The 25,005-nt window shown below is 46.3% G+C and overlaps 1 protein-coding gene across 2 annotated transcripts in view; it reads left to right on the forward strand.

The window, feature by feature from the left end:
• The first annotated feature begins 1,030 nt into the window (after positions 1–1,030).
• The window catches only part of LOC137435456 (F-actin-uncapping protein LRRC16A), a 210,878-nt gene continuing 186,903 nt past the window's right edge, over positions 1,031–25,005 (forward strand). For both annotated transcript variants that reach the window (XM_068129246.2, XM_078784298.1), the window contains exons 1-7: positions 1,031–1,127; positions 3,193–3,287; positions 4,535–4,585; positions 4,678–4,737; positions 24,155–24,276; positions 24,416–24,513; positions 24,836–24,906. In XM_068129246.2, coding sequence (XP_067985347.2) covers positions 1,079–1,127; positions 3,193–3,287; positions 4,535–4,585; positions 4,678–4,737; positions 24,155–24,276; positions 24,416–24,513; positions 24,836–24,906 — 546 coding nt within the window. In that variant the 5' untranslated portion in view covers positions 1,031–1,078. The remainder of the gene's footprint in view (positions 1,128–3,192; positions 3,288–4,534; positions 4,586–4,677; positions 4,738–24,154; positions 24,277–24,415; positions 24,514–24,835; positions 24,907–25,005) is intronic.

Genomic DNA, 25,005 nt, shown 5'->3' on the forward strand with positions numbered 1-25,005 from the left:
ACCTATAAGTGGGATACAAAACGGATTCGATTTTGGTTCAGTCCCGAATCCAGATCAGGACTACCTATAAGTGGGATACAAAACGGATTCGATTTTGGTTCAGTCCCGAATCCAGATCAGGACTACCTATAAGTGGGATACAAAACGGATTTGATTTTGGTTCAGTCCCGAATCCAGATCAGGCCTACCTATAAGTGGGATACAAAACGGATTCGATTTTGGTTCAGTCCCGAATCCAGATCAGGACTACCTATAAGTGGGATACAAAACGGATTTGATTTTGGTTCAGTCCCGAATCCAGATCAGGACTACCTATAAGTGGGATACAAAACGGATTCGATTTTGGTTCAGTCCCGAATCCAGATCAGGCCTACCTATCAGTGGGATACAAAACGTAAACTGTTCAGTCTGGCGGAGTTCCGCTCTCTACCGAGTACCATTCTAGTTGTGCAGGACAATACTACAAGTACAAGTACTCGATCTCCACAATTCTATCACAGACATTCAATTTTTGTTTTTCACTCTGTGGCTTTTACCTATCCTTCCAGTCCATTTTTACCATTGAAACATTCCCTCTGCATCTTCTTCCCATTTCCTCTGAAAATCCTATCCCGAAATAATTTCCAGCAATCTGTTTAATACGTACCGGTATGGTACCCATTTTGACCTCCCGTGCTCACTCCCATCCCTCCCCGGACCCACTCACCCCTTTCAAAACGTCTTTCCCTTATCTTCCCACACTCCTTTACCCTTCCTTCTCCTCATATCATTCTTGGATCTCAAATCTATTCTTTCCTCAATTTTATTTTCCTAAAAATTAATCCACCCGCATCCCCTTTTCCACCCCTCAAGTGTGTACGTAATAAAAATATGGAACGCACTCGTGAGGCTCTTCACTTAGCTCCTCCTCTTTTTTGTCTAGCTCCTCCCCCTTGTGGTATCTTCACTTGTTTTATCTCCTCCTCCCTCGATGACTCCTCCCTGCTTTAGTCCAGCCCCTTCAAAACTCCGCCCCTCCTCCATCCATTTCAGCTGTTTTTCAATAGCCGCAAAGACGCGGGTCGGCATCAGCATCATCATGTCAACCACGGACCAGCAAAATGAACAAGTACCTCAACCGCTAGCTGGTCAGTGCCGTTCGTTTACAGTGAACAGTAATCACCATTGACGATCGATATCGATATAACGGTTCCTTCTGTACAACAATAAATTCATTTGAGTAACTTACAAGTAAACTTTTCAAATGCGTTCACTCGTTAAGTTACAGTGTTTGGCAACCTGGAATCGCCGTCCGTTTGTATCGCTGTCTCCGCGCATTCCCAGGAGTTTGGTGGAAACTGGAAACGGGTATTACTATTAAGAGGTGTTTTCGATATGACGAGGTTTCTTCTTCCTTTTCCATAACATCGAGTTATTTCAAAACTCGGGCATTTTCGGTTCGGTTCCGACAGATAAAAGTGGCGTTCGTCCATGAGCATCCGTTTATACAAGAAAGTAGCTTTTTGTCCCCCGTCGCACCGCGGAGCGAAAGGGGTCTATGGTTTTCCCCTCTGTCCGTGTGTGCGTCCGACGTCCGTCCGTCCGTGCGTGAGTCCGTCCGTGCGTGCGTGCGTGCGTGCGTGCGTAAGCAAAGGAACGAATTCTAATTTTGTGTGCGGGTGCAACCCACGTCAAAATCCAAGATGGCCGCCGCCATGTATGTCTGAACCTTGTGAGCGGAATATCTTGAAAAATAAGCGAAGTACCAACTTCTAATCTGGTGTGTGGGTGTATCTAGGCACAAGCAAGAACCCTATTGAAAATTGGGTCGCCACGTCAAAATCCAAGATGGCCGCCTTACGTCCTCCACTTTGTCAACTCACATCCCTTCACCGACGGGGGACCTAGGCGTAACGCTTGTTAAAACTACTTTGCACGCAAAGATCAAAGTATGCAAAGAAAATGACTGGTTTCACCATAGGAAACTATAGGTTTGCTCTCTTTCTGTCCGTCCGTCCATCCCACCTGTGGTTTTTCAGACTTTTTCCCATACCCTTCAACATATTCAACTGAAACTTGGTGCATGGCTTTATTGCATTGCCCTCCCCCCCTCCCCCCCCCCCCCCCCCCCCGCTTTCCCATGGCTCCTCCCCCCAAGCCCTCTCCCTCCCGCAGATCTCCCGACGTCCCTGTTCTCTACTGTTGTGCTTGTGTGCTTCCCTCTCTCTCTCCATCTTGTCTCCCGATCCCTTTATTACATATTTTATATGTCCATTTATGTTTTTTTGATTAATGTGAGCTCTTACACGAGCCTCGATCTTGTATACAAACAAAAAAAAAAATTGTGATAAATTACAGTACAACTTATTTATTTATTTATTATTATTATTATTTGTATACAAGATCGAGGCTCGTGAAAGAGCTAACATTAATCACACAAAAGGTCAAACCAACACACAAAACACAAAATAAGGGGAGCGGTAGACAAGATGGGGAGAGAGGGGGAAGGACACAAACACAACATTTGAGAGCAGGGACATCGAGAGAACTGTGGGAGGGAGAGGGCTTGGGGGGAGGTGGGAGAGGTATAAAACATATGAACACTGCAAGGACTTCCAGGAAAGAAGTTGGATATTCAAAAAAGTGTATCTGGGGTGAATTAACGGGAGTGGAAAAGATCATGGTTTTCGATGGGGGAAGATAAGATATTAAGATATGGTGGTGAACAGCTGTTTTAAAGACCTGGAGGGAGGAGTGGGATTGAAGGGAGTGGGGGAGTTTGTTCCAGAGGCGGGAGAAAAGAGGAGTGAAGGTGAGCAGAGAGTCTTGATTTTGGCAGTTTAACCATAAGAGGGTTGCAGGCAGATCTTGTGCGACATGTAGGAATATTTGGGGGACAGAGCACAGAGAGAGCTGGGGGAGCAAGGCCGGAGAGGTGTCGGTAGAAGACAGAAAGACCACCAACCTGCCTGCGGTGAGTGAGTTCGAGTTTCTGGGCGTTTTGTCAATTTTTCACAGAGTTATTCCCTTTTTGGAATTAGAAATTGTCACATCGGCGGAGGACATGTATTGCAAAGCAATATTACTTGTTTAACTTGATTTGCCCTTTGTATTGTTGTGACGGGCAGCCGTGTATGGCAGTGTCCACAAATTATAAAGTATTTTCTCTTATGTGGGAGGTGAGCAACTCACATGGATATTTCCCTTTTTTAGACAGCATCAAGACTGCTTTGGCAAGGCGTGGTGGCTGCGTTTTACTCAAGAGGGTCAAAGTTGACAATAAAGGGAACAAGGCAGATCGAGTGCTGGTAAGTCCCGGATACCGCTAACCATGGCTGTCAGAATTCATTCCCACCGTGCTCTGTAAGTTGCATGACTACTTGTTGCTCTCCTGTAGGTTCTCCAATCCAATGTACCTGCAGAAACACACCTTGAAGCCCATCTAGCACGTTCCTCTTCCATTACACTTGATATTTGCCTGTTATAAAAAGTTCAATGGTATTTGATTGGGAGAGAATATGAAGGATGACTATCCATTGCCCCTTAAGCTGGCAGGTTTTGCTGTGCATGGGTGCCAGCGTGGGGAATGTCAGCCCAGCCTACCCTCTGCAATCGAACCGCAGTCGACTAAGCCTTGAAGACACAGTAATTTATTCACTGTTCTATTGTGGAGCCATTTTTAAAGTGTTTTGCCCCACTGTGGAGGAATTGCCAAGAAATCATTTCATCCACAGCTGCCTTGTATGAACAGGTGCAACATTTGCATTGCTGAGCTTAGTCAGTTAAATAGTATAGTTGAAGTATGGAAGAGCTTTTGAGATTCCATAGAGCTTCTGTGCGAGAAAATTCTCCTCAAGTCAGGTTCGGCTATGAAAACAAAGCAGAAAATAATTACAATGGTTGAATAGGTTATTCATTCTTTTAGGGAGCTCCTCTAGATTTGTGGATTCCTCGAGTACTGTGGATTATCTTGTTTTGTGGACTCGCAGCTCTTTTTTGTGCACTCCACCTATGTGGATTTTAAAAGCGGGGCTTTACTCGGCTGAGCAAACCTGAGGGCAGAGTAAAGCTAAGAAAAATGCCCTTTTTCAGCTGAAGCTGTCGTTTGTGGTTGAACCAATTGCATGGCAGGCCGGATGTGGGAATTACTCGGCAAAGGAGGAAGGACGAGGTTAAAACAGTCATTGGGAACAGGTGCCTTTGTATGATTCGATCGTTGTTTATTTCCCCAATGTAATTGTGTGTTACTTTTAATAAATAATTCATCGGTGTTGGTTGGTGCTTTATCTTGAGTCAATTACACCGGTTATTCCGATAAGTATCTTTCAATTCATCCAGAGTGTGTATACGCCAACTGCACTGACCAATGCCTTAAAACATTCCATCCATGGTTTAATGAAGCCCAAATGATGCCGAGCAGCCTTTCGGCTGTGCCAACTGACATGGAACACAAACACAGTTCCTTTTGTTGCCTGCTGGGTATGGAATGTTGTGCCTTGTGAACTTGGCTTCTTTAACATGGCTTTTCATTCACATCTCCTGTTTCTTAACGCAGGCACTGGTACCATGTAGGGGTTACATCTTCTCTGTCCGCATCCCCACCAAGGTCAGGAATGTGTGATTGATCTTTTAATATAGAAATAGAGAATTTCACCTGCACACTTGTTGAGATGACTTTTCTCTTTTTATATCTCATAGGTGGAGCTAACCTTCCACTTCTTTGAAATTCAAGGAATTATCAGTATGAAACCAAACCAAGTAAGTTGCAATTATATCAATTTTCCCTGTATTCACATTTTCCCTATGCTTTCATTTTTGCCTTAAAACAAAGCAGAGGTGGCTAAAATGTTTACAGTTATACATACTAGCGGGCACTCCCTCCTGGAGGGCGGGGCATTCTTCTCGGCCCACCTTCGATGGGAATTGTGCTGTGGCACAGTCTTGAGAATGCGCTTTATAGTTTTTGTAGTTTTTAAAATGCATTTTATTGATCACGAAATATCATACACTATCCATATCATAATGTTGCCTGGTTGCCTGGTGTTGGCTTAGCAGTTAGGGTGCCGGCTTGGGATCCTAGGATCCTGGGTTTGAATCCCGATCAATCGCTGAATTAACGCCGAGGGGGGTTGACTCAGCCTGTCATCCTTCTGAGGTCGGCAAATTGAGTACCAGCTTGCTGGGATGAATAATCCCGGTGTGTACCCCGGTTTAGAATAGCTACACCGTATCCCTGTGCATCGTAAGAGGCGACCAAGGGTTGGCGTCAGGAAGGGCATCCAGCCGTAAAAACATTGCCTCAAACAGGGAACCACGATTGTCTTGGGGCCCGCAAGGCTAACCCCCGCTCTAGCGGGGAAAAATGGCCTTAAAACGATCATTCATTCATCCATATCATAATGAAGATGATTTTGGTATATTACAACATGCTGTTCTTCTTCCTACTTAAAAGGCTTTCTTCCATTTCCTCATCAAATAATTCCATTTCAAAGAAAAATTCAATCTCTTACAGTTCTTCATTTCTACATTCTCTAAACCCTGCATTCCACCCATCCTCTGACGTTTTCAAATGGATCTCTGACTTGAAAATCACAATAAACCCAGTTTGTAATAAATGTTCGTTTTTCATTAATCATCCAACACTTTCTAAACTCCCCCCTCACCCCTCCCCTCCTAAAGTCCCCCCTCACCACTCCCATTCAAATCTCCCCCTCACCCCTCCCCTTCAATGTCCTGTATCCGCTGCTCCCCCTTCCTCGTCCTTAACGGTATGGACCTCTAACATCCGGGGCCTTCACTCAAATCTGATTGATCTCTCCATACAGGTTGCTTCTGACAAACCAGACATAATCTGCTTAACAGAAACCTTCCTCCTTCATGATGTCTCTGATTCCTTACTATCTCTCCCTGGTTACTCCCTTCTCCGGTATGATAGACCCGAGCCTCGCCCAGGTGGTGGGATAGCTACCTTTATCAAAAACTCTCTTCCTCACTCTCCTTGCACTGCCCTCTCCCCACCACACCCACAGGAGTACCTCTGGCTACGGCTTCCCCTCCCCTCCCACCTTTTGTTCATACTGTATGTGTGTTGTACCATCCACCAAACAGTGATGACTCCATTTACATCTCGCTGTCTGACAACATGGACCAACTTCTATCCACTCATCCCAACTCTCTCTTCCTCATGTGGGGAGACTTCAACTGTCATCATGCCAGCTGGCTAGGTTTGGGTACCTCTCTCACCAGCGATGGCATCTCAGTAAAGGACTTCTTTGACTCACTAGGACTGACACAATCTGTCGATTTCCCGACCCAGATGTCAGTCAACGGAGCATCTTCTCTTCTAGACTTGGTCATGACGAACTTGCCTGCAAATGTCTGCTGTTCGTCTTCTGCTCCAATTGGTTCATCTGATCATGTGCTTGTTAAAGTGGACATCTCTCTGGCCATTCTCAGAGAGCCTCCTCATCGTCGACGACTCTGGCATTTCACTCTGGCTGACTGGCATGGTCTTCAAGCAGCCATCAATCATCTGGACTGGTCTCTCGTCTCTACTGCCTCTGACATCAACCAATCCTGGGAATTCTTCCAAAGTAGATTGCTCTCTCTCATGCACAGATTCATCCCATCTCGTCTTCAGTTGTCATATCCTTCCTCCCGTCCATGGTACACTGAATCTTGTGGTGAGGCAGGTGCCCTGAAACAACTTGTCTTCGCCTCATGAAAGGCTAATCCAACTGAAGGCAATCTCAGTTCCTTTCACAAAGCTCGGAACAAGTGTGTGTCTACCCCCAGGAGAGCCAGGAAACAATATCTCTCCACTCTCAAGACTGAACTTTCAAATCTGTCTCCCTCCTACCAATCCTGGTGGCATCTGGTCAAATCTGTTTCTGGCGTTTGTTCCCCCTCCATCCCCTCCATTACCTCAAATGGCTACACAGCTAACACCGCATGGGAAAAAGCCGAATGCCTCAACTCTGTGTTTCCCTCAAAATCTTGTGTCCCAAACCCATCTCTCTCGGTTCCCACCTTACCCAGTCAAACCCAGCTGCTCCTGTTTTCTGTGTCCTTCTCTCCTCACAAAGTGGATAAGTTGCTGTCAAACCTCGACTCTGATTCCGCAGCTGGACCAGACGGCATCGGCCCACGGGTACTAAAACCCTGCTCTGCCGCTCTATCTCACCCTTTCTCTGTTCTCTTCACCCTCTCTTTTGCTCAAGGTCATCTGCCATCTGCTTGGAAATCAGCCAACATTGCCGCATTACACATAAAAGGTGCAACAAAAACAGATCCTTGCAACTACAGACCAATCAGCCTGCTCCCAATAATCAGCAAGGTCATGGAATCCATCATTGCTTCGGATATCAAATCCTTCCTCTTCTCCAATGGCTTGATCTCGGATCATCAATTTGGATTCGGACCACGTCACGCTACTCGGGACATGCTGCTTCTGCTGTCTCAACAATGGATGGAGGTCCTCAATGCCCAACAGGAAATCAGAGCTGTCTCCCTTGACATATATTGTGCCTTCGATATGGTCTGGCTCCCTGCCCTGCTCACCAAACTCTCCTCCTATGGTATCCATGGTAACCTCCACGCATGGCTTGTGGACTTCCTCTCTGGTCGCGGTCAATGTGTGGCCCTGAATTGAATGGAATTCTCTCATCTCCCCCTTCCTGTCCAGGCTGGTGTTCCTCAAGGCAGTGTTCTGGGCCCTGTGCTTTTTTTGGTATTCGTTAATGATCTCTCCGACTCTCTGGAAAATCCTCTCTATCACTTTGCTGATGACTCCTCTATCTGCTGTTCCATTCCTCAACCCTCATATCGGCAGTCTGCAGCCTCTTCACACTCTGCAGACCTGGATAAAATCACAAACTGGTCAAACAAGTGGAACATGTCTTTCAATCCTGACAAATCTCACTCTCTTACTATGTCTCCGAAAAGACCGTCTGGCCAACCCTCCCATTTACTTTCGCAACAATCCTCTCCAAGAAGTACTGTCCGGCCTTGCTCCCCCAGCTCTCTCTCTGCTCTGTCCGCCAAATATTCCTACAGGTCGCACAAGATCTGCCAGCAACCCTCTTATGGTTAAACTGCCAAAATCAAGGCTCTCTGCTCACCTTCACTCTTACATTCCCCTTTTCTCCCACCTCTGGAACAAACTCCCCCACTCCCTTCAATCCCACTCCTCCCTCCAGGTCTTTAAAACAGCTGTTCGCCACCATCTCTTATCTTCCCCCATCCAAAACCTTGATCTTTTCTACCCCCGCTAATTTTCACCCCAGATACACTTTTTTGAAATTCCAACTTCTTTCCTGGAAGTCCTTGCAGTGTCCATATGTTTTATACCTCTCCCCACCTCCCCCCCCAAGCCCTCTCCCTCCCACAGTTCTCTCGATGTCCTTGCTCTCAAATGTTGTGCTTGTGTCCGTCATTCCCCCTCTCTCCCCATCTTGTCTACTACTCCCCTTATTTTGTGTTTTGGGTGTCGGTTTGACTTTTTGCGTGATGAATGTTAGATCTTTCACCAGCCTCGATCTTGTATACAAAAAAAAACAAAAAACAAAAAAAACACATAAGTTAAAACCGCTCATGATTGGCAAATCTCGCTCGCCCCGCTGTTTCCACCATGTCAACATGAAGTCGTTACCGTTCGAGTACATGCACAGCAGCAATGCTTGGATGACAAGTGTCATCTTTGAGGATTGGTTTCACAAAACTTTTGTCCCTGCCGTCCGCGCTCATTTGCGTAAGCAAAAGCTAGAACCCAAAGCTCTTCTTTTGCTTGACAACTGTTCCGCTCATCCGCCAGCTGCCAACCTAGTAAGCCTTGACAGAAAGATCTGAGTTTCTTACCTCCCCAAGAACACTACATCCAAGATCCAGCCCCTAGATCAGGGGATCATCTCCGTGTTCAAGCAGAATTACAGGCGGGAATTAATTTGTAGAATTGTAGACGACTCAACAACGCTTGAAGCCTATCTGAAAAGCCTGAACGTGAAGGAAGTTTGCCACTTAGGTGGGAAGGCCTGGGCAGCAATCAGCTCGTCATGTGTAGAGAAATGCTGGGATAAGAGGCTGGAGCCAGCCTTTTCATCACGCCAATCCACCACGGAAGATGAGGACGAGCCAGATTTGTACGACTTCACAGAGGAAGATGTGCGTGACGCAGAGAAGCTGTCTGAATGGAGCAAACAAGAGCTACACCAGTGGCACTCTGCCGACGACGAATGCCCAACATATGAGCACCTGGCGGACACCGAGATCGTCCGTAACATAACTATAGCACCGGCGGAGGCAAGTGTACCGGTTCTCAAGCCACAAGAAGATGATAATGAAGAGCCTCCATCCCCACCCCCAAAGGTGTTTGAAGCCATTGAACACCTCGAGGCTAGCCTCCGTTGGCTGGAGACCCAGGAGGTGGACCAAATAAAAATCCTCCAACTCCAAAGCATTCTAGATTTCGCTCGCAGCCAGTGACATGCTACGTTCAAGCAAGGAACACTCAATCACTTTTTAAAGAAATAAACTGTAAATGATGATTGCTAATATTCTTGAATGTTTTTATTTGTTGTTTTAGGATGTTTTAGGATGTTAGGTCAACATTGGGTCAGTTTGAACGCTGATTTTCTTGAACCCCGATTTAGCGCGACCCTGCTGTTTTCGCGTTGACATTTTATGGACCTCAACGATCACGTTATAACGGGGCCACACTGTATATTGTTATATGGCCCGGGGTTCGGGTCTACTATGAAGGAGGGTAGTCTCCGTTCCCTCCCAAACTTACCGGACCTGCGGCTGCCGCGCACAAATAACTTCGTACATCGGCAGGTTGTGAGCAAGCAACTACGAATGCCAATTGGACCGTCGTGTGATAGCAGGGTCCATCATCTAACACCGCTTACCTGTACCATGTGACGATTTCAAAATAGTGAACGTACCTTACCCTCCGGTGGTGTACTACTTTCTTTTGTTCCTGGATGGAAATTTAGATGGCCGAGCAACCGTTGGTACCCACCGGGCTGACGCTAATTTTGTTACGGCCGATCGCTACTCTGGGTGCGAGCAATGGTGGACCAATGGAAGAAGAGACATTTACGGACAGAGAAAGGAACCCTTTAACGATTTGATTTATTTACAAATATATACAGTGCAACTTATCGATAGGAAAGAAAAAGGGACAAGAGGCTTATTCTACATCTTATTTCGATCACTACGAATAAACACGACAAGGCGCCAGCACACATTCACGAGGGAGGGGAGGGGTAACGAACGTTGGGAACCTGTTGCAAAATGGTTACAAGGTTCCCCGCTTCTCCTCGTGACAACCTTTGTCTCGACCTCACCAACGATCTCCTGGCCGGCAAACGGCAGTCGCCAACACGAGCAGGCAAAGACGATCCCAGCACAAACACAAGCAGGTGAAAAGTGTCAGGAACCGTGCAGAGAGAGTGCCAGGGAACCGTGCAGAGTGAGTGCCAGGGAACCGTGCAGAGTGAGTGCCAAGGAACAGTGCAGAGTGAGTGCCAGGGACACGTGGAGTAAGCACGTCGTGATCTTGTGCATGGTAAAGTGAGTGTCGTGCACATGTGCAAGAATGAAAACGGCCAAGCGAGTGAATCACGTCCAGAGGCAAGGTGAACAATGTCCCAGGCCGAAGAGAGAGTCCAAAAACATGTGTACAGCCAATGGAATCCAAGGTGAAGAGCAATGCAGGCATGGACTGAGGCCTGTGAGAGGGTCCGGTCAAGAGCGGATGCACACGTGCTTCCTACATCTTTGAGGTTTCATTGCATTTTACCTGACTTCTGCTACTTCCAGTGTCTTGGATGTTTTCTTTTTCTTTTTACTTTTGTTTATTTTGTTTTGCTTTATCCTTATCTTTATCTAACCTTCTATTAGCCCCTTACCTTAGTGGCTTTGTGCCTTGTTTGGGGCGATTTCAATAAAAAAATGTGGAAGTGAGCAGTGATCCAAAATCAGGACTGCTTATGACTTTTGCACCACTAAAGTCAGAATTCATGTTTTACAAGCTAGCAGCATGAATGTGCACTTTGTATATTGAATCGAGGCTCGTGAAAGAGCTAACATTTACTTCACAAACAAATCAACCAGACAAACAAAATATATAAAAAGAGGGAGCGGAAAACAAGATGGGGAGAGAAGGGGAAGCACACAAACACAACATTTGAGAGCAGGGAGATGTGTGGAAGGGAGAGGGCTTGGGGGGAGGAGGCGTGGGAAGGGGGGGGGGGAGGGAGAAGTATAAAACACAAGGACACCAAGGACTTCCAGGACAGAAGTTGGTATTTCAAAAAAGTGGAATTGGGGTGAAATTAGCGGGGGTAGAAAAGATCAAGGTTTTGGATGGGGGAAGATAAGAGATGGTGGTGAACAGCTGTTTTAAAGACCTGGAGGGTGGAGTGGGATTGAAGAGAGTGAGGGAGTTTGCTCCAGAGGCAGGGGAAAAGAGGAATGAAGGAGTGAAGGTGAGCAGAGAGTCTTGATTTTGGCAGTTTGACCATAAGAGGGTTGCAGGCAGATCTTGTGCGACCTGTAGGGATATTTGCGGGACAGAGCCCAGAGAGAGCTGGGGGGGGGGGCAAGGCCAGAGAGGATTCGGTCGAAGACGGAAAGACCACCAACCTGCCTGCGGTGAGTGAGTGAGAGGCCCTTGGAGTTAGCTTCATCGCGGGAGATTCCAATGATTCTGAATGCTTTGGTTTCAACAGCGTGAAGACGAGCTAGGTGTGAGGCAGGAGCACCAGCCCAGAGGGGAGAGCAGTATTCCATTGAGCTGCGGATGAAAGCCTTGTATGTGGTGAGGAGCTCAGGTGTGCAAAGGAAGGACTTCGCACGACGGAGGATGCCCAGTCGGCGACTGGCTTTGGAGGCCAGATTTGAAATGTGGTTTTCCCAGGAAAGATCATGGCAGATAGTGAGACCCAAAAGCTTGAGTGACAGAACTTCTTGGAGAGGATTATTCAGAAAGTGGATGGGAGGGTTGTCCAGTCGGTCTTTTCGGAGAGACATCGTAAGAGTGTGACATTTGTCAGGATTGAAAGACATGTTCCACTTGCTTGCCCAGTCTGTGATTTTGTCCAGGTCTGCAGAGAGTGAGGAGGCTGCAGACTGCCGATCTGAGGGATGAAGAATAGAGCGACAGAGAGTAGAGTCATCAGCAAAGAGATACAGAGGATTTTCAAGAGAGCCAGAGAGATCATTGATGAAGACCAGAAAAAGCACAGGGCCCAGAACACTGCCTTGTGGAACTCCAGCCTGAACAGGAAGAGGAGATGAGAGAAACCCATTCAGGGCCACACGTTGACTACAACTAGAGAGGAAGTCCGCCAGCCATGCGTGGAGATTTCCATGGATACCAAAAGAGGAGAGTTTGGTGAGCAGAGCGGGGTGCCAGACCGTATCGAAGGCACGTGATATGTCGAGGGAGACAGCTCTAATTTCCTGTTTGGCATTGAGGACCTCCATCCATTGTTGAGAAAGCAGAAGCAGCATGTCCAGAGTAGAGTGTCCAGGTCTGAAACCAAATTGATGATCAGAGATCAAGCCATTGGAGAAGAGGAAAGATTTCATATCTGAAGCAATGATGGATTCCATGACTTTGCTGATAATTGGGAGAAGGCTGATTGGTCTGTAGTTGCTGGGATCTGTTTTTGCACCTTTTTTGTGCAAAGCGGTGATGTTGGCAGATTTCCAAGCAGATGGAAGATGAACTTGAGCAAAAGAGAGGGTGAAGAGAACAGAGAGAGGGAGTGAAAGAGCGGAAGAACAGGATTTTAGGACCCGTGGGCTGATGCCGTCAGGTCCAGTTGCAGAATCCGAGTCGAGGGTTGACAGAAACTTTTCCACCTTGTCAGGAGGAAAGGACACAGAGCCCAGGAGCAGCTGGGTACGACTGGGTACGGTGGGTACAGAGAGGGATGGGTTTGGGACACAAGATTTAGAGGCAAACACAGAGTTGAGGCATTCAGCTTTTTCACGTGCGGAGTCAGCCGTGTGGCCATTTGAGGTGAGGGAGGGGATGGAGGGGGAACAAACACCAGAAACAGATTTGACCAGACGCCACCAGGATTTGGAAGAGGGAGACAGATAAGAGAGTTCGGTCCTGAGAACGGAGAGATATTGTTTCCTGGCTCTCCTGAGGGTGGACACACACTTGTTTCGGGCTTTGTGAAAGGAAATGAGATTTCCTTCCGTTGGATTTGCTTTCCAGGAGACGAAAGCAAGTTGTTTCTGGGCAATAGCCTCACCACAAGATTCTGTGTACCATGGACGGGAGGAAGGGTATGACAACTGAAGACGAGATGGGATAAATCTGTGCATGAGAGAGAGCAATTTACTTTGGAAGAATTCCCAGGATGAGTTGATGTCAGAGGCGGTAGAGATGGGAGACCAGTCCAGATGCTTGATGGCTGCTTGAAGACCGTGCCAGTTGGCCTGAGTGAAATGCCAGACTCGTCGACGCTGAGGAGGCTCTCTGAGAATGGTCAGAGAGATGTCCACTTTAACAAGCACATGATCAGAAGAGCCGATTGGAGCAGAAGAAGAGCTGCAGACATTTTCAGGGAAGTTAGCCATGACCAAGTCCAGAAGAGAAGATGCTCCGTTGACTGAAATCCGGGTCGGGAAATTGACAGATTGTGTCAGTCCCAGTGAGTCACAGAAGTCCTTTGCTGAAGAGCCATGGCTGGTGAGAGAGGTACCCACACCCAGCCAACTGGCATGGTGACAGTTGAAATCACCACATATGAGGAATAGAGAGTTGGGATGGGTAGATAGAAGTTGGTCCATATTCTCAGACAGCGAGATGTAGATGGAGTCATCACTGTTTGGTGGACGGTACAACACACATATGAACAAAAGGTGGGAGCGAAGGGGAAGCCATAGCCAAAGGTATTCCTGGGGGTGAGGTGGAGAGAGGGCAGTGCAGGGCGAGTGAGGAAGAGAGTTTTTTATAAAGATAGCAACCCCACCTCCAGGACGAGGCTCAGGTCTATCATACCGGAGGAGGGAGTAACCTGGGAGAGATACCAAGGAATCAGAGACATCATGAAGGAGGAAAGTTTATGTTAAGCAGATCACGTCTGGTTTGTCAGAAGCAACCTGTATGGAGAGATCAGACAAGTTTGAGCGAAGGCCCCGGATGTTTGAGGTCCATACTGTTAAGGAAGAGGAAGGGGGAGCATCGGATACAGAACGGGGGGGGGGGGGGGAGCGGTAGGGTAAGATGTGGAAGAGGTAGGGAGAGCTGTTGAAGGTGTGTCAGAGATTACAGAATAGTTTGGAGAAAGGGAAGAATGGGGCGGACAAAAGGTTTGATGGTGATTGGGAGAGGCGCAGTGAGGTGTTATTTGACGAGGGGGAAGAGCGAGGCAGAAGGTTGAGGGAGATGAAGGTGAAAGTTGGAAGGGGGAAGAAGCGGGGAGGACGCTTTGAGGAGGAGGGGTGAGAGGGGAGTCTAGGAGGGAGGAGCGAGGGAGAGTCTCGGAGGGGAGGGCTGTGGGGGGGAGATTTGAAAGGAATGGGTGATGGGGAAGATTTGGAGGGGAGGGGCAAGGGGGAAGATTTGAAAGAGATGGGTGATGGGGATGATTTGGAGGGGAGGGGCATGGGGGTAGATTTAGAGGGGAGGGGTGATGGGGAAGTTTTGGAGGGGAGGGGTGATGGGGAAGTTTTGGAGGGAAGGGGTGATGGGGAAGATTTGGAGGGGAGGGGCAAGGGGGAAGATTTGAAAGGGATGGGTGATGGGGAAGATTTGGAGGGGAGGGGCAAGGGGGAAAATTTGAAAGAGATGGGTGATGGGGAAGATTTGGAGGGGAGGGGCAAAGGGGTAGATTTGGAGGGGAGGGGTGATGGGGAAGTTTTGAAGGGGAGGGGTGATGGGGAAGATTTGGAGTGAAGGGGTGATGGGGAAGTTTTGGAGGGGAGGGGTGAGATTGGATTTTGAAAAGTGTACGATTAATGGGAAACGAACATTTATTGCAAAATGAGTTTCTTGAGACATTCGAGTCAAAAAGACGTTTGAGGACGCTGGAGGGAGGATGGAGTGCTGGAGAGTTTAGGGAATGAATGAAAGATGCACTATAAGAGATGGAATTTTTTTTTGGAATGAATAGATTTGGTGAGCAAGTCGAAAGCATCCTTTTATAGAAGAAGACGAAAAAGGTGTTATAGAATATGACAGAATACAGGTCTTCAGGGGACAGATTAGACATTTTTTAACAACGTCATCACGTGATCACAAACAACGTGGTCCAAGAACGAACGAACAAATAAGAACGAATAAACGAATAAGAACAGAAGGAAATATATATATATTTTTTTTGAGGAGATTTTAAAACAAGGAAGTATGGGGTGAAAAACAGAGACCGGAAAGTAATTGCAGCGCGATCGGAGAACCGCTGAGACAAAAACAAAGCCTCAAGCCAAGGTCGGACACGGTAGCCTAGTACTACACTTAGGCCTCAGAATACGCGATACGAAAGACCGACGATTCTGTACACAGGTATGAAAAACCAACACCAAGAATACTATTAAAGACACCCCAATAGGTACATACACCGAGAGAAAGATACAGTTTCGACAAAAACACAATTGTGAAAAGTTACTTAACTTCGAAAGCGAGCGCGCATGGACAGCTTTGAAGAGACGAGACCTCCAATCTTGCGCATGCGCAGATCTCTCAATCTGATCAAATCTGGTCACTAACGCCAAGTAGTTATACTGAAATAACTGTGAAAGCTGTGAAACTGTGAAAGGATACTGTGAAAGCGGTTAGTAATAGACTCTATGCTTTCTTTGATAGAGTTATATATCCACAAGATACTAGATAGCTTTCTTACAGAGTGTACATTTGTTGTACTTTGCTCGACCAAGTTTAGAGTCCATCTCAATTGTTACATCCTCAAAATATCTTACGATAATTCACCAAATGTCCGTTCCGTCTGTCTGTCTGTTCGAAGGTACCGTAAAAACTGCTGAACCGATCTCAACGATATTTTGGGTGGATAATCCTGGGATCTCCAGGAGTAAAATAGGCTATTTAGTTTTCCCAATTTCAGCTTTAGTCTCCAGCGTTCTCAGGTTTGGACTCACGCATAACATTCGCGTTCGCATAACGTTCATTGTTCTCATTGTGACGATGTTGTTTTCCCGGGTGCAGCACAAACGGCTGCACCGATCGCTGCACCGATCGAACTTGGTGACCTCGGACAAATACCTTTTATAAGGATGGGCTAGTGGCTAGGGTGCCGGCTTAGGATCCTAGGATCCTGGGTTCGAATCCCGGTCAATCGCTGAATTAACGCCAGGGGGGTTGACTCAGCCTGTCATCCTTCCGAGGTCGGCTAATTGAGTACCAGTTCACTGGTAATTCCCTGTTTGTCGTTAAAGGCGGCAAAAAGGGTTGGCGTCAGGAAGGGCATCCGGCCGTAAAACATTGCTTCAAAAAGGGGACCAAAAAAACAACAACAACCACGGTGCCCGAAAAAGGCCAACCCCCGCTTTGCGGGGAAAAATGGCCTCTAAAGGTGGTTTAAGGACACGGTTGAATCCCTGCTTGAGAGAATTCTAACCCATTTCAACTGAAGGAAACACGTATCGGGAGTACATACGACATAGTGATTGTGAACACAATTAGTTAAATCTCCAAATGAAAGAATTCCCCATAGCTATTTGGGCTGTGTATACGCTAACAGATCGCTGTCTCCATCGATCTTGCCAAGGCCGTAACACCTATCGGCTCAAAATCCTTTTAATTGTTGATTTGGAAGTTTTTACAATGAAGGAAACACGTATAGGGAGTACATACGACATCGGGAGGACTAACTGCACGGGTCCTCAGTATCAAGCTTAAATCTCTCATGGCGGATCTGAAGAGCGGAATGCTTGGAGAAGTGGTGGGCTACTTTGGCATGAAGGAGGATCAGAAACGTGGACTCCCACACTGCCACATCCTGCTGATATTTGCCCCCGCATGACGTTATTTTCCCGGGTGCCACACAAACGGCTGCACCGATCGAGATTCAACGGATGTTTATATAAATCGTTTAAAAGAAAAATAAAGCTTCAATTTCTGATATTTAGCCTTTTCATTTGGGCCTCCCAATTGAAGCCCCGCCCATAGGGCGGGTACCGTTGCTAGTACCTCAAAATACACCCTTCTTCATGTTATGCTTCAGAAAGTAATTGAAAGTGTTTCAATAGTCAGGGTTGTGAGAGCTCAGACAGGTGCTTTTTTCTTTTATATGTACTATGGATTTTTCTTTCATTTTTTTGTTCACACTTTAATTCAGTGTCGTTTGCGAAGAGTAGGCAAGCTATCACTGGCACCATGGCCAAATTTAAAATTATTGATCTCATCTCCAGGGGGAAGCACATCAGTCATTGTGCAAAAGTTTGGGCAAATTGTGCAACCTGTGCTGCATTGAAAAAAAAAACAAGTGCAATAGGTATGCTTAACTTGTAACTCCCGGGCAGAACTCAAAGTGAAAAGAGGTAGTGGAATAACTGTTGCATCGTCAGAAGAAACAGTAGTACTGGTTGGCAGTTCCTGTACATAAGTCTGTTGATAGCAGTGGGCATTAACCAGGGAAGTACCTAGGACATTGTTTGCAGAAGTAGAAACAGTAACAATTCCTAACGAGAGTCTGTGGCACGTGATAAGAGGGATTGGGTACAAGCCTAGATTCTGGTGTGCATGTGTAAATGAGTAATGGTGTTAGTTAGATGATGCGAGAGCAGAAGCTGAACTGTGCTGGAAAATGACTTTGTTAATTAATCGTGATCTTGTGCCCCCCCCCCCCCTTCCCATGCCTCCTCCCCCCAAGCCCTCTCCCTCCCACACATCTCCCTGCTCTTAAATGTTGTGTGCTCTCAAGTGTTTGTGTGCTTCCCCTTCTCTTGTCTTCCGCTCCCTCTTGTTATATATTTTGTTTGTCTGGTTGATTTGTTTGTGAAGTAAATGTCAGCTCTTTCACGAGCCTCGATTCAGTATACAAAAAAAAAACCCAAAAAAAAACCTTAGTTAAGAAAACGCTATGTTAATGAGGATGCTCACTTTATAAAATGTAGTAGATTTGTGCTGCTGAGGAAGGATGAGGAAATCTTGAGTTCACCTGTCAAAAGGAAGAGTGAAAACAAAATAATTTGGTACTATAGATACTTGGCAGCTTTATACTTTATTTGCACTTTCTAACAACTTTAGGAGCATTGTTCGACTTGAAACTGCCGAAGAAGGATGATGTGTGCCTTAGAAACTTAAAACTCCACCTTGTTAGTCTTTTTGTAGTTTTTTGTTGCTATTACACATATGGGCTAGGGAAATTTTTCTGGGCCATCCCTAAGTACAGACTAAAGAGTCTGGGGGCACAGGAGCATTATAGTCAAAGGGTGAAGCACTAGTTTAGAAAGGGGGAGATAATATTAGCCTTAAAGGAGGGGATGGGGTTAGTATTTACAGGTATTTATTTTTTATTTTTACATATTAGATACACAAATATCACACACACACACACACACACACACACACACACACACACACACACACACACACACACACACACAACGGAGGTGGATATTGTGAGACCTCGTTGGTTTCTGTTCCATCTCCTGAAAGCCACCCGCATGTGGAGATAGCAGCCACCAACAACAACAACTTACACACATACATGCACATACAGGCACACACACATGTACACACTTATACAGGTACACACACATGTACACCCTGGGAGGGCTCCGTTCCACCTTCTGAAACCCGCAAATGTCGATAACAACCAACAAGACTGTATCGACTGTGATGTAGTGAGCAGTTAGGCGCAAGAAGCAAAACATATTCACATTTACTGAAAATTCTCATATGTCCTAAAATAATTATGCATACTGGATCACTGGGACCAACTTGCAAAGATTTGCTTTTTTCGGACTTCAACATATTGCTTGAAAGAGCAAGTGAAAGATTGTATCAGCTTAACTTAATAATACCGTGGACAATTATTCTCGTCCACATAAATAATATGCCGGTATTTGTCTGTTTGGATTCCTATCTCCTTTCACACAGCTTCACATATCCTCACCAAACATTGTCGGCATAATTAAGTCGTACAATTATGCTTACGGCATCTAGAAATAAATATTTCCAAATTTTATTCTGTTTGGTCCAGTCGAAAGTACACTCTTGTTAAAACCTTTTTTTTTTTTTCTTTTTTTTTTTTGTATACAACATCGAGGCTCGTTAAAGAGCTAACATTAATCACACAAAAAGTCAAACCGACACATAAAACACAAAAAATAAGGGGAGCAGTAGACAAGATGGGGAGAGAGGGGGAAGGACACAAACACAACATTTGAGAGCAGGGACATCGGGAGAAATGTGGGAGGGGGAGGGCTTGGGGGAGGTGGAAGAGGTATAAAACATATGAACACTGCAAGGACTTCCAGGAAAGAAGTTGGAATTTTAAAAAAAAAGAAAAAAAAAAGTGTATCTGGGGTGAATTAGTGGGGGTAGAAAAGATCAAGGTTTTGGATGGGGGAAGATAACAGATGGTGGTGGACAGCTGTTTTAAAGACCTGGAGGGAGGAGTGGGATTGGAGGGACTGGGGGAATTTGTTCCAGAGGCGGGAGAAAAGGGGAATGAAAGAGTGAACGTGAGCAGAGAGCCTAGATTTTGGCAGTTTAACCATAAGAGGGTTGCAGGCAGATCTTGTGCGACCTGAAGGAATATTGGGGGGACAGAGCACAGAGAGAGCTAGGGGAGCAAGGCTGGAGAGGAGTCGGTAGAAGACAGAAAGACCACCAACCTGCCTGCGGTGAGTGAGTGAAAGACCCTCGGAGTTAACTTCATCGCAGGAGATTCCAATGATTCTGAAAGCTTTGGTTTCAACAGCATGAAGCCGAGATAGGTGTGAGGCAGGAGCACCAGCCCAGAGGGGGGAACAGTATTCCATTGAGCTGCTGATGAAAGCCTTGTATGTGGTGAGGAGCTCAGGTGTGCCAAGGAAGGGCTTTGCACGACGGAGGATGCCCAGTCGGCACCACTGGCTTTGGAGGCCAGCTTGGAAATGTGGTTTTCCCAAGAAAGATCATGGCAGATAGTGAGACCCAAAAGCTTGAGCGACAGAACTTCTTGGAGAGGATTGTTGAGAAAGTTGATGGGAGGGTTTTCCAGTCGGTCCTTTTGGAGAGACATTGTAAGAGTGTGAGATTTGTCAAGATTGAAAGGCATGTTCCACTTGTTTCACCAGTCTGTGATTTTGTCCAGGTCTACAGAGAGTGAGGAGGCTGCAGACTGCCGATCTGAGGGATGAGGAATAGAGCGGCAGATAGTGGAGTCATCAGCAAAGAGATAGAGAGGATTTTCCAGAGAGTCGGAGAGATCATTGATGAAGACCAGAAATAGCACAAGACCCAGAACATTACCTTGGGGAACTCCAGCCAGAACAGGAAGGGGAGATGAGAGAAATCCATTCAGGGCCACACGTTGCCGACGACCAGAGAGGAAGTCCGCAAGCCATGAGTGGAGATTTCCATGGATACCATAGGAGGAGAGTTTGGTGAGCAGAGCTGGGTGCCAGACCGTATCGAAGGCACGTGATATGTCAAGTGAGACAGCTCTGATTTCCTGTTTGGCATTGAGTACCTCCATCCATTGTTGAGACAGGAGAAGCAACATGTCCAGAGTAGAATGACCTGGTCTGAATCCAAATTGATGATCAGAGATCAAGCCATTCGAGAAGAGGAAGGATTTGATATCCGAAGCAATAATGGATGCCATGACTTTGCTGATAATTGGAAGCAGGCTGATTGGTCTGCAGATGCAAGGATCTGTTTTTGCACCTTTTTTGTGTAAAGCGGTAATATTTGCTGATTTCCAAGATGCTGGCAGATGACCTTGAATAAAAGAGAGGGTGAAAAGAACAGAGAGAGGGTGAGATCGAGCGGCCAAGCAGGATTTTAGGACCCGTGGGCTGATGCCGTCTGGTCCAGTTGCAGAATCAGAGTCGAGGTTTGACAAAAACTTCTCCACCTTGTCAGGAGAGAAGGACACAGAGTCCAGGAGCAGTTGGGTTCGACTGGGAAAGGTGGGAACAGAGAGAGATGGGTTTGGGACACAAGATTTTGAGGCAAACACAGAGTTGAGGCATTCGGCTTTGTCACGTGCGGTGTCAACTGTGTAGCCATTTGAGGTAAGGGAGGGGGAGGGGAGGAGGGGGAACAAACACCAGAAACGGATTTGACCAGACGCCCCCAGGATTTGGAGGAAGGAGACAGATTTGAGAGTTCAATCTTGAGTGTGGAGAGATAGTGCTTCCTGGCACTCCTGAGGGTAGACACACACTTGTTCCGAGCTTGGTGGAAGGAACTGAAATTGCCTTCAGTTGGATTTGCCTTCCAAGAGGCAAAGGCAAGTTGTTTCAGGGCAACTGCCTCACCACAAGATTCAGTGTACCATGGACGGGAGGAAGGGTAAGACAACTGAAGACGAGATGGGATAAATCTGTGCATGAGAGATAGCAGTTTGCTTTGGAAGAATTCCCAGGAAGAATTGATGTCAGAGGCAGTAGAGATGGGAGACCAGTCCAGGTGATTGATGGCTGCTTGCAGCGCTTGCCAGTCGGCCTGAGTGGAATGCCAGACTCGTCGGCGCTGATGAGGCTCTCTGAGAATGGCCAGAGAGATGTCCACTTTAACAAGCACATGATCAGAAGAACCGATTGGTGCAGAAGAAGAGCAGCAGACATTTGCAGGGAAGTTAGTCATAACCAAGTCCAGAAGAGAAGATACTCCATTGACTGAGATTCGGGTCGGGAAATTGACAGATTGTGTCAGTCCCAATGAGTCGCAGAAGTCCTTTGCTGAGGTGCCATGGCTGGTGAGAGATGAACCCACACTCAGCCAGCTGGCATGATGACAGTTGAAGTCGCCACATATGAGGAAGAGAGAGTTTGGATGAGTTGATAGAAGTTGGTCCATGTTGTTCTACAGCGAAATGTAAATGGAGTGATCACTGTTTGGAGGACGGTACAGAACACATATGAACAAAAGGTGGGAGCGGAGAGGAAGCCATAGCCAGAGGTACTCCTGGGGGTGGGGTGGAGAGAGGGCAGTGCAAGGAGAGTGAGGAAGAGAGTTTTTGATAAAGATAGCATCCCCACCTCCAGGACGAGGCTCAGGTCTATCATACCGGAAGAGGGAGTAATCAGGAAGAGATATTAAGGAATCAGAGATATCTTGAAGGAGGAAAGTTTCTGTTAAGCAGATCAAGTCCGGATTGTCAGAAGCAACCTGAATTGAGAGATCAATCAGGTTTGAGTGAAGGCCCCGGATGTTTGAGGTCCATACCGTTAATGAGGAGAGAGGAGGAGCATCGGGTGCAGGACAGGGGAGGGGAGGGGTAGGGTCAGATGAAGGATGAGAGGGGGAGGTAGGAAGAGCAGTTGATCGTGTGTCAGAGATTACAGAAGAGTGACAGGAAAGGGAAGGATGAGGAGGACGAAAGGTTTGATGGTGATGGGATGAGCCACAGTGAGGGGTTGTTTGAGGGGGGGCAGAGGAAAGTAGAAGGTTGGGGGAGGTGGAGGTATGAGATAGAAGGGAGATGAAGTGGGGAGGAGGCAGCTTTGAGAAGGAGGTGGGAGGAGGGAGAATTTGGGAGGGATGGTTGGGGGGGAGATTTGAAGGGGAGAGGTTGGGGGGGAGTTTTGAATGGGAGGGGCAAGGGGGGAGTTTAGGAGGGGAAGGGCAAGGGGGGAGTTTCGGAGGGGAGGGGCAAGGGGGAGATTTGGAGTGGAGGGGCAAGGGGGGAGTTTAGAAAGTGGATGATTAATGAAAGATGAACATTTATGACAAATTGGGTTTGTTGTGATTTTCAAGTTAGCGATCCGTTTAAGAACGATGGAGGAGGGGTGGAATAAATGAGAATTTAGAGCATGTAGTGAGAAAGAATTATAAGAGATTGAATATTTTTTTGAAATGGAATGAGTTGAAGAGGAAATTGAAAGGAGCCTTTTAAATAGGAAGAAAAACAGCGTGTTGTAATATGGCAATCTGATGGGATGTTGCTTAACATCCAACTGACGTAGCATTGTTGTTGTTGTTGTTGTTGTATATTTATTCAGTTTCTTATAGGATAGTTCTTATATGACCCTCCTGTCCTATCAGTGCCGTTCTATCCATCACATACATCACCGAGGACATCACCAAGGACCCCAATGTGGGGTCCTTGGTGAGTACTGTATAAATCACTGGTTCGGATTAAAACCACATCTGCAGATAATTTGAAGTTAAGGAAACGTTGTGTTGATGGGGGCCTTCGTGCAATAAAATGCAGTTGATTTGTTGTAAAACCACTTGCTGAGCTCTAGTCAATTTTAAGTTGGCTTCTCTAAAGAAAGAACGAAAGAAAGAAAGACAAAAAGTAGGTTTTTTTGTAGTTAGGTAGTGTGCAGATTGGGCAGGGGACTGGGGAATGAAAGGTGGTTTGAAATCAATAGTTTTGCCACAGTTAATTGTACAAGTTATAAAAACATTTTTAAAATGCAAAATATTGTCGGCATGGTATGCCAAATAGTATGTAAACAAGCTAGGGATGGTCACGATAAATTATCATGTGAAACCATCCCAACATCTTTGTTTATCTTTTTGGCCGAGATAATTGCAGCAGGTGCCAATGTGTCACATGAGTTCATGGTCATCGTGTGTGTGTGTGTGTGTGTGTGTGTGTGTGTGTGTGTGTGTGTGTGTGTGTGTGTGTGTGTGTGTGTGTGTGTGTGTGTGTGTCGGTGTGTGTGTCGGTGTGTGTCGGTGTGTGTTGCTTTGAGGAAGGGTTAATGCCAGAAACATCAACCTCTCCTTGCTTCACGCTGCGGGTAACATAACTCAATCATTGTTCTGTTAATTTCATCCATTATTAGGCAGACATCTTGGGAAGCCAGCAATAATTGGCTTGGTTGATTAATTTGTGTCACAATGTGGGGATGTTGAGGAATGGATTGCTCAAAAAAAAAAGAAGAGCTGTCATCATTTCAATTTCAGATAAGAAATTGCAAAAACACAGAATACCAACATGTCAATGATGAGCGAGTGCTTTGACGGACTACGTTGCATTAACGTCATCACAATTTTTACACCTGATTTGCCTGTTATTTTCTTTAGGTGTTGATAGAAACAGAAAAGGTAGTCCTGTCTCTCACAGCAGCCTCTTCCAATGATGCCGATCACATCATTTTCAACATTGGCTTGGCAATAAATAAAGTTTTGCCTGGACTGTTTTCATCGTAAGTATTCTTCTTCCTCTTGTTGTCAAAATTGTCAAAGTTGTCAAAGTCAACATTTCTGTTGAGGATAGTCACTACAGAATTTAGCTAATTAATGCTAAAACGAACGCGATCTTTTTCCCTTTGTTTTTCACCGTAGGCACTTTCTTCGTCGACTGACCATTGACCCACCGGACCGTGAAAGTCGGCAGCTCGAGGAATGGCAAAGGCAGAGTAATGCAGAGCAAGGGTCCTGCGGTAAGAGCCAGATATCACCCATAATTGCGATGTATGTGCTTGTGGATAGAATAGGCCCGTGCCAAATTGGCACATTGTCACTCCAGAAAGGGACGCAAGAGAACACTCTTCGCTATTCTGCTTCACAGATCACCAGGCCCGAGATAAAATTTGACTCGAGGATATCTACGGTAATGGGCAACTTCTCTTCCATCACGAGCTGTTGTAGCACCCAGAGGGGAAAGATTTTGGGGACTCTGGCTAGCTACATTTACCATCTTGCACTGTATAATTATAGCCTTAAGTATCGTACACCATTATGTACTCTTCCTATTCTTCTCAGGGGGATTTTCTCAAATCTATGCTTGTGTCTGCGATCAGCTAAACCTGCCCATCCGAGATGAAGTGCAATGGGTAAGGTTAGCACCCAACACGATTATAACATTTTGAATGCAATGCTAATGTACTAATCGTATTTGTGATCGTTGCAGTATAATTTAAAGGAAGTAACTT

The sequence above is a fragment of the Myxine glutinosa genome, chromosome 9, assembly GCF_964187855.1.
Source record: "Myxine glutinosa chromosome 9, kmMyxGlut1.1, whole genome shotgun sequence".
In the NCBI taxonomy this organism is placed as follows: Eukaryota; Metazoa; Chordata; class Myxini; order Myxiniformes; family Myxinidae; genus Myxine; species Myxine glutinosa.